The sequence below is a fragment of the Guillardia theta genome (genome assembly GCF_000315625.1).
Source record: "Guillardia theta CCMP2712 unplaced genomic scaffold GUITHscaffold_101, whole genome shotgun sequence".
Classification (NCBI taxonomy): domain Eukaryota; class Cryptophyceae; order Pyrenomonadales; family Geminigeraceae; genus Guillardia; species Guillardia theta.
Window position 1 is genome coordinate 262,049 of NW_005434573.1, and position 8,502 is coordinate 270,550.

Consider the following 8,502-nt stretch of genomic DNA (forward strand, 5'->3'; position numbering starts at 1 on the left):
ATGTCTGCGGTACCAGTGCGCTGCTCCTGTGCTCAAAGGCTGGTCGAGAAGAGACGTGGGCTCCCTCCTCGCATCGTTCTCGTCCTCGTCCTCCTGCTCTGCTCGCTCGGACATGTAGAGGCTCAGTCCAACACTACTTCCACCACCACCACCACGATCGGCTACGTCAGTTCGGTGCTGTACGGGAAAGATGATGTTGGATGCTCTGGGGGGGTGAAGGGATATCGGTAGACGAGGAGGAGAGACGATGATGGCGATGGCTGACTTGAGCTGTAGGTCCGTGCAGAACAACACCTGCGTATACCCTTACCAGAACACAACGGTAGGAGAACATCTCGTCTCAGTCTTCCTCCAGCTTCTGTTCGCTGACTGACATGGTGGGAGCAGGGGAGGAGCTACACGTGTAAAGGAGGAGACGTTGGGTGGAGCGCTTGCTCTCAAGGTCGCGTCTGGTCTACATGACGTTCCCTGACGAAGAAGGAGCAGGATCAGTCAGCTCGACGTTCGTGCCGGAGGGCTCCAAGACCTGCGTCTCCTCCTTCGAAGGAAACTTCAGAGAGTTGAAATCCTGCCAAGAAGCGATGTATACACAGGTGAGAGAGGAGAGAGGAGAGAGGAGGAGAGAGGAGGAGGAGGAGAGAGGAGAGAGGAGGAGGAAGGTGGGGGGGGTGAGGGGGAGGACTTACATCGTTTGGCAGATGGGTCTTTGGTGTGGGATCTACCAGTTCGAGACGTCTGACTGCGTCGGGGGAGGTGGAGGGGGGAGGTGAAAATCACAGTCTGACATGTCTGCAGTACTTGAAGTCAGACATCGTGTTTGAAGTCGGAAGGTGCACACCACAGGAAGGTGAGGAGAGGGAGGAGGAGGATACGAGCGAGAAGGGAGGAGGTGAAGAGTGAACGAGGAGGAGGAAGGAGGAAGGAGGTTGGAGAAGAGGAGGGGAGAGAAGGAGCCAAAGGGAAAAGGAAGTGCAAGGGAGAAGGAAAGAGAGAGCACAGGAGAAGATATCCGAGTTACTGTGACGAGAAGAAAGACAGGGAGGGATGGTGCAAGGGAGGGAGGGAGGAGGAGGAGGAGGAGGAGGAAGAGGAGGAGGCGGAGGAGGAGACGATAACAGTATTCCTCTCTCGCAGGATTTGTTGGGACGTACAACCAGCGGCTGGAGTTGAACGAGGAGACGTCGGTGATCAGCTTCAGGAACAAATGTTTCCCCACCTGCGACTCAAACTGCCCAAATACCTTCATTCCTTTCTCAGACCCGAGCAAGGTTCGATCCTTCTCCAGCTCCAGCTCTAGCTCCAGCTCTAGCTCCAGCTCCAGCTCCCTCTGCCCCACCTACCCCTCTCCCTCTCGCCCCTATGCGTCCATCCATCCATCCGTTGTCCCTAACTTCCACACTTCGTCTCATGCGTGTTCTCTGCAGAAAGTTCTTCTCGTGAAGAAGCGACAATGCTTGTCAGGGCTCCCAACTGAATTTGCACTGAACAGAACCAGCAGCTACTGGTAAGCTCCTCCAACTCCTGCTGCTGCTCCTCGTGCTCATCATCCATCATCATCATCATCAACAACAACAACAACAACATCATCATCATCATCATCATCATCATCATCATCATCATCATCATCATCATCATCATCATCATCATCATCATCATCATCATCATCATCATCATCAGCAGCAGCAGCAGCAGCAGCAGCAGCAGCAGCAGCAGCAGCAGCAGCAGCAGCAGCAGCAGCAGCAGCAGCAGCAGCAGCAGTAGCAGCAGCAGCAGCAGCAGCAGTAGCAGCAGTAGCAGCAGCCACCTCTTGCATTCTCTTCTTCAGCATCCTGACGATGTCATCTTCGTCCTCTTCACCACACCCTGCGTCGTCGTCGTCGTCGTCATAATCCTCCTCCTCCTCCTCCTCCTCCTCCTCCTCCTCCTCCAGATCATCATGCTTCCCCTCTGTCGCTTCATCCTCTGCATCCGCCTTGCTACGGCCTCCTTCACCATCCCCCTCCTCTTCCGCTATCATTGCCCCTCCGTCACGACTTCCGTCACGACTTCTGCTCCCCTCCTCAGAGTTTCCGCAGCTTCTTGGAGCTCCTTGGCCATGTACCAGCTCCTCGTCTGACCTCCTCCTTTCTTCGTCCTCGTCCTCCCGTACTGTCAACTCCTCCTCCTGCTGCAGCTGCTGCTGCTCAAACGTCTCGTCGGCCTCGCAAGTGACTCTGAACACCATGTCGAGGTTGGGCCAGCAGCTCGTCGACAGGAAGTTGTCAACAGTCTTGCTGATGGCGAGCATGGCGATCTTCCGTGCCGCACTCCCGTCAGGAGGGACCTTGCTGATCGGAGAGGAGGAGGAGGAGGAGGAGACGTCGAAGCTCTGGTCCTCTGCCTGCAACGCGCTGTTCTGCCCGTACGATTCACTCGAGCCTTCCTCGCAAACTTGAGCATCCTTGTCAGAGCCCTCGTGTACCCTGGCCCCCTGCTCCTGCGTTTGCTCCTCATCTTCCAAGAGCTCGTCCTCGTCCTCGTCCTCGTCCTTGTCTTCGTCCTTGTCCTTGTCCTCGTCCTCGTCCTCCTCTGTAACGATTGTCTTCGTCCTCAGATCCCCTTCGCTCCAAGGATTCCTCACACGGGCTGGGGCTACATTAACTCGGTCAGCGACTAGATCTTGTCGAACAGACAGCTGCTTCATGTCGTCCCGTCTGTCTGCTCGCCAGCTGGTTCCCTCAAGGTCATTCCTCCCCTCCTCGTCCCTCTCAGCCTCAGCAGCTGACACCGCTCCCCCCTCCCTCTTCCCTTGCTCCGTTGCCTCCCTCAGCCTCTCCGCGTATCCTGTGCGTCTGCGAAGCAGGTCGACCGAGTCTGGTCTCAACGAGTCCTTGCTCATCTTCCTCCGAAACTCTTCGAGGGGATCGACGCCACCCTTCTCCCTATCGTCCCTTCTGTCCACCAGGTTCCCAGCAGATATCTTGCTCGAGCTCTTGCTCCAGAGCTCCTCAGCAGGAGGCTGTGATCGGCCGGTCACTTGAAAGGGCAGGAGGGACGAGCTGCAGGTCTGCAGCTCCTGACGGACTTTCCTCTCGTATCGCCATCGCGCCAGAAGGTCCTCCGCCTCCTCCAGCTGCAGACCAGCATCAGCCCTGACTGGAGCCACCGAGCTACATTCACAGCCAGACGAACAGGAACACAGCAGCAGCGATTGACTCGGAACAGGAGGAGGAGAAGCAATGAGGAGGAGAGGGAGCAGGACATCATCAGCAGCAGCCTTGACTTGACTTACCCGGTGGGAGAGGTTCAGGTCGTTGTCTGTCGAGCTTCTCAGCGACTTGTCGCTCCTTGACGACCTGACAGACTTCCTGGACTCCACGGAGAGTCTCAACGCACTCGAGCTTTCAGACTCCGGCAGCTCCAGGGAAGCTTGACTTGGGTTGTAGTCTTCACGAGAAACAAATCAACACAATATTGCGAGCAAGTAGTTGTGGCAAACAATGTTTCACTGACCTGATGTTGCGAATGATTCACGGCTCGACTGGAATCCCGACTTCAGCCGCCAGGGTGACAAGAATGAGAGGGTTCAAACCTGGATTTCTTTGCTGCTCTTGACTGACCACCTTCCTGCGGACTTCTGAAACGATCCAGTGTAAGGTCGAACGAAGACAAGAAGGGGGAGGTTTGGTCGAGACAACATCGGTATGGAGACTTGATGATATGGTGATAGTACCATCGAACTCTCTCTAACGTTTGAGTCATCAGATGTGTAGAAATCTCTCTGATTGTTCCTTTCAGCGGCGTCTTGTGTCCAACCGTTCATCCTGCCAACCACATCAAGACTCTTTCTATCCTCTGGATTTCTTCGCACGTGAAGGGAGCTCGTTTCTGGACGCTCTCCGTGGAATCCCTTGGTGTATCCCCCTGGCACGAATGGTTTCAATAGATGACTCACTCGAGGAAAACCACAGCAGGGGGAACTGAAATCAACAAGATCGTTCGCTCACATCCGGCCCAGATCTCTTCCCCTCACTCGCACGCGGCCTGACCTGTAGCGATCGAGGAATCACTTTTCACTCCCCTCCCACTGCTCTACCCTCACCTCGTCCCCTTCCTCCTCGGCGTCTCTCCGCCACCAGAAATCTACATCCCTCGCTCCCATCCGCTCCGAGGCCTTTTGAGGCGGACCCTGGCGGAACCTCGCGATGAGGCCTGTTTCAACAGCATCACTTGCACCGGATTCTACCATGCGCCTGCCTGCTATCGTAGAAGTTTTCGAGCTCGACTTGGAAGTCTTGCCGTCTGCTCCCTTGCTCCTGCCCCTCCCACGAGCATCGTCTCGGCTCATGGCAGGAGCTGCTGCGGAGGCATCTTTAGGATGGTGTACCATCGTCTTCTTATCCAAATCTGCCCCATTCCTCACCATCAAACTTCCAAGACACATGTAGAGGCCTGACCTCCTCGCGATCGGAAACCTAGTTCGTGCTCCTTGTCCTCCGCCTTGCCTTTCGCGCTCTGTGGAACGAATAGCTTGCCTGCAGCTAAGTTGAGAACAAGCAGGAGCAGGAGCAGGGGCAGGAGAAGGAGCAGGAGCAGGAGCAGGAGCAGGAGCAGGAGCAGGAGCAGGAGCAGGAGCAGGAGCAGGAGCAACCAGGTTCAGCGAAGTTCCCTTGATCCAGCCGTGCGGCAGCCGAACGGGGACGAATCTGCAAAGTCTTTGCGGAGACTTGAGACTTCCGGGTCGCAGCTCCCAGGGCCGAGTGAATGTTCCTGACTTTACGAGGTTGAGATGGGGCGTGGGGAACGTTCTTGAGCTTGCTCTGCAGCTTCTCCTGCTGGCCGTCAGATGAAGGGAAGAGTGTCGGGCGGGGGAGTCGGGGAGGACCTGGATCGCATTGTTCTCGACGGTGTAAGGAGACGTCTGCTGGCTGGAAAGATCGTAAGAGCACGCACGGGAGGAAAGGGAAGGGCTCACTCCCACGACGAGACCCTGGCCTGTTTCGACTTCTCCTCCAGCAACCTCATGAGCTCGAAGCTGAGGCTGCAGGAGCAGCAAGTCAGCGATCAGAGTCTCCGACGGGCCTCACGCACTCTGAAGAGCTCTTCACATCCTTCTTTGCCGTCTCCTTCTGCCCCCCCAGGCCAACACCTGCCCATATGCTCGAAGTGTTCCGATCGCCATCGCCCGTACCGGACAGGACAATGTCCGCGTCTCGGCTGCGAAGAGAGGAGGCCTGCCAGCAGGTCACAACACAGTACAGGAACGAGAACTTCAGTGTACCGTCTGTCTTGATGATGCTGACTTCACTTTGCTCTTTCCAGCACCCTACAGCAGGTCTGAGACAATGGTCTGATTCAAACCTGTCCCACCTGAGCCGCTAGGTACTTGGAGGATACATTCTTGATGTCAGCTAGAGGTCGTCTCTGACCCAGCAACGTGTAAGAGGAGGAACTCACACCATGAGCATCAAGTGCAACACAGCATAAAATTCATCTCACCGTCTTCACCGATTTCATGGTAGGTACCTGCGACATTTGTGCGTAGTATGCACTAGGTCCTGTGCTGGCACCTCTTCCTGCTGTGCGCGTTCTTACAAGAAGGAACTTGGCATGCAATAGGCAGTCTGTCCCTCAGACACATGAAGTTCCTCCCTTCTACCCTCCTGCTTTTCCTGCTGCATATTGATGGCCTTTCCTATGGCTCAACCTCGTTCCTCTGCTCCCCTACACGTCCTCTCCCCTCCCCTCATCTCCTCTCCCCTCATCTCCTCTCCTCTCCTCTCCTCTCCTCTCCTCTCCTCTCCTCTCCTCTCCTCTCCTCTCCTCTCCTCTCCTCTCCTCTCCTCTCCTCTCCTCTCCTCTCCTCTCCTCTCCTCTCCTCTCCTCTCCTCTCCTCTCCTCTTCGCTCTTCGACGATCCTTCCTGCTCCGCTCCCATCTTGCAACTCCATGGCCCCTCGAGCGCCCTGTCCTCGCCTTGCCCTTCCCTGCCTGGCTCCGTTGCCATAATGTCTTGAATGGCCCAAGGGCGGGAAAGAAAAGAGGGGTGGGTCATGAGGATTTGCAGGGGTGGGGGTCATTATTACTGGGGTACAGAGAAACAAGAAGCGGAATTTCTTGAAGTTACGAAATAATTTCAATATTGGGAGAATCTTTTGGGAGAAGTACGTTAGGGACGGGGTACTTTCTCATTTACTTTACTGATATATTGAGGGTGTATTGAAAATTTCTATTGTGGTCAACAATTAGATATGGAAGTGGGTGGGGTCATTTGAAAAGTGACCTTCAGGGTGGGTAGTGCTCTAGACTGACGGGTAGAGCTACACGGGAAAATTCTTTGCATGCACCACGAGAGCCCGACGATGGGAGGGGCGGAGGAGAAGGAGGAGGAGGAGGAGGTCGGGGACGAGGACGAGGACGAGGACGAGGACGAGGACGAGGACGAGGACGAGGAGGAGTGAGACGGAGACATCAAGGAGAACAGGAGATGGTGGGTTGAGATGATGAAGAGCGCGCTCTCGCAAAAAAGATGCCGTATACACGCACGAAGGAAGAGTGGGATGGGAGGTAGCAAGGAGAAACAGCGCCATAGGAGCAGCTAGGTACACACGTGAGTTTGATCAGGACAGAGATGAGTATTGATGTTGGCTGGAAGCAAGGATTGTGCCTTGCACTGAATCTGGCGATTGATTTGCGAGAGGGCAAGGAAGTATTAGCTGTAGACAACTGCTTGCATATCCTTGTGGCATGATGAGAGTTAAACTGATTGCTATGACTGTGCAGGTTGCCTGTGAGAAGCCTTCAGCGAGCATGGTGGGACCGCATGCCATGTGAATCGCCACTGACTCGTTTCGAAGGAGGACGGCATGGATGACGATATTGCCCTGCTCTCGCAGGTGCAGCAAGACTCGGACGATGACGTTGGTGAGGACGAGCTCCAGGCTCCTGCCCCCTGGTGACGGTCACTTGTCTCAGACCCCGAGCTGCTGCAAGCGCTGGGAGACTCGGAGGACGAAGAGAGTGAGTGGAGAAGTATTGACCATGTTAGGTGACTTGCGGTAGCAGAGCCTGCAGCGAGCCAGACCACGGAAACTGCGGAGACGAACAATGACTTTGCGTGAGACAAGCTCCCCTGCTGCTTCTGCTCCTGCTTGACATTCCCTTGCAGCAAGAAGTTGGACGGCTCGAGGAAAGCATACCTCTTCAAGAGATCAGTCGTTTTTGCCAAGAAGTCGACGGGTGAGGGTGCGACTGTCTTGGTGGCGACTTGTGACTGAGCCCGCAGCCTTCGACCAGCCGCGAGACATGCCGGTCAACGACCTCAACGTCTCTCCCCCTTGCTCCCTCCCCCTCCTGTCCCGTTGACCCTCGCGCCGAGTGCAGGTAGGAGGAGACAACAATGCTTCGCCAGCGGCTGAGAACAAGGTGATCCTGCCTTGCTGGGTCGTGTGGACTGACGGGAAGGCAGGCGGAGAAGGAAGAGGTTTGCAAGTACAGGTGAGGAGAGGCAGGTTGCGAGGGTCCGGAGCGCTCACGTTGTGATCGTCGACAGTTCGATTCGAATCAAAGAGAGGACGGTGAGAAAGGCTGGTGGGGTGGGACTGATGTGTCGGCTCTGACATCTGCTGCCAGATTCCAGTTGCTCTTCTTGATAGCTACCTGCAAGCCAGGTAGAAGCGTCGAGTGACGGTGATGACGTGCGTTGACATGCCCTGTAGAACCTTCGTCCGGCTCTCCAACCTGAAGAAAGTCCCGGAGAGCGGCGACTGGTGAGGGAGGAGGAGGAGGAGGGTAGGGAAAGATGACGCAAGTCAGGGTTACGATCGCGGTGGTTGTGCATAGAAGCTCAACGAGGGGCTCGAGCAACGGAGGTATGTTGACGGAATGAGATGGAGGAGAGGAGGGAGGGAGGGAGGGTCACAGCTGGGAGGAGGAGGGGAGGAGGAGATCGAGGAGGAGGAGGAAGGGGAGAGGGAAGGAGTGCTGACGATGCCGTGCAGGGAAGTACACGATATGGGGGCTGAGCGATCTGAAAGGAAACTCAATGGTGAGGAGGGGAGGAGGTGGAGGCTGGCAGATGGTGACGTGGCTGGTAGATGTTGATGCTGTTCGGGGAGGCGTACGAGAAATTCTGGAAGGAGGGGGAAGGGATCGTCGTTGCCGTGCTGAACGGGAAGAAGAAGGACGAGCAACCTGAGGCCTCGTCCAAGGGAGCAAGCAAGGACCCGTCCTTCAGCGTTGACTACCCCGGGTGACTCTCGCTGCGCCTGCGGAAGGCGGCAGACAGATGGGAGTGGGCTGAATGTTTGCATGCAGGCAGATTGTTATTCTTGGTAAGGCGCGGGATTACGGCAAGTGCAGATCCCTGAGAAGGTAGTGGAGATGATGATGATGGAGATGATGATGATGATGATGATGATGATGATGATGATGATGATGATGATGATGATGATGATGATGATGATGATGATGATGATGATGATGGAGATGATGGAGATGATGATGATGATGATGATGATGATGA

At 55.6% G+C, this 8,502-nt stretch overlaps 3 protein-coding genes across 3 annotated transcripts; 2 read left to right on the top strand and 1 right to left on the bottom strand.

Moving 5' to 3' along the window:
- GUITHDRAFT_116881 (hypothetical protein) lies at window positions 1–1,508 on the top strand (the record flags this gene model as incomplete). The annotated part of the gene is made up of 7 exons (XM_005823939.1): window positions 1–227; window positions 277–322; window positions 388–442; window positions 487–593; window positions 796–847; window positions 1,135–1,268; window positions 1,425–1,508. The coding sequence occupies 7 exons, from the start codon at window positions 1–3 to the stop codon at window positions 1,506–1,508; spliced, it is 705 nt and encodes a 234-aa protein (XP_005823996.1).
- A 35-nt stretch (window positions 1,509–1,543) lies between these two features.
- GUITHDRAFT_116882 (hypothetical protein) lies at window positions 1,544–5,514 on the bottom strand (the record flags this gene model as incomplete). The annotated part of the gene is made up of 17 exons (XM_005823940.1): window positions 1,544–3,112; window positions 3,272–3,426; window positions 3,493–3,520; window positions 3,572–3,616; window positions 3,713–3,803; window positions 3,851–3,903; window positions 3,987–4,028; window positions 4,082–4,386; window positions 4,437–4,514; window positions 4,631–4,811; window positions 4,865–4,907; window positions 4,955–5,020; window positions 5,071–5,128; window positions 5,171–5,213; window positions 5,261–5,305; window positions 5,350–5,403; window positions 5,479–5,514. The coding sequence occupies 17 exons, from the start codon at window positions 5,512–5,514 to the stop codon at window positions 1,544–1,546; spliced, it is 2,892 nt and encodes a 963-aa protein (XP_005823997.1).
- Window positions 5,515–6,319: 805 nt separating this feature from the next.
- GUITHDRAFT_116883 (hypothetical protein) lies at window positions 6,320–8,355 on the top strand (the record flags this gene model as incomplete). Its single annotated transcript, XM_005823941.1, has 17 exons — window positions 6,320–6,435; window positions 6,603–6,687; window positions 6,762–6,791; window positions 6,836–6,902; window positions 6,954–6,998; window positions 7,044–7,095; window positions 7,147–7,217; window positions 7,264–7,304; window positions 7,362–7,403; window positions 7,447–7,475; window positions 7,531–7,555; window positions 7,611–7,648; window positions 7,697–7,747; window positions 7,794–7,849; window positions 7,979–8,025; window positions 8,075–8,229; window positions 8,295–8,355. 17 exons carry the CDS (start codon window positions 6,320–6,322, stop codon window positions 8,353–8,355), a joined length of 1,011 nt encoding a protein of 336 aa, XP_005823998.1.
- Between the last annotated feature and the right edge of the window lie 147 nt (window positions 8,356–8,502).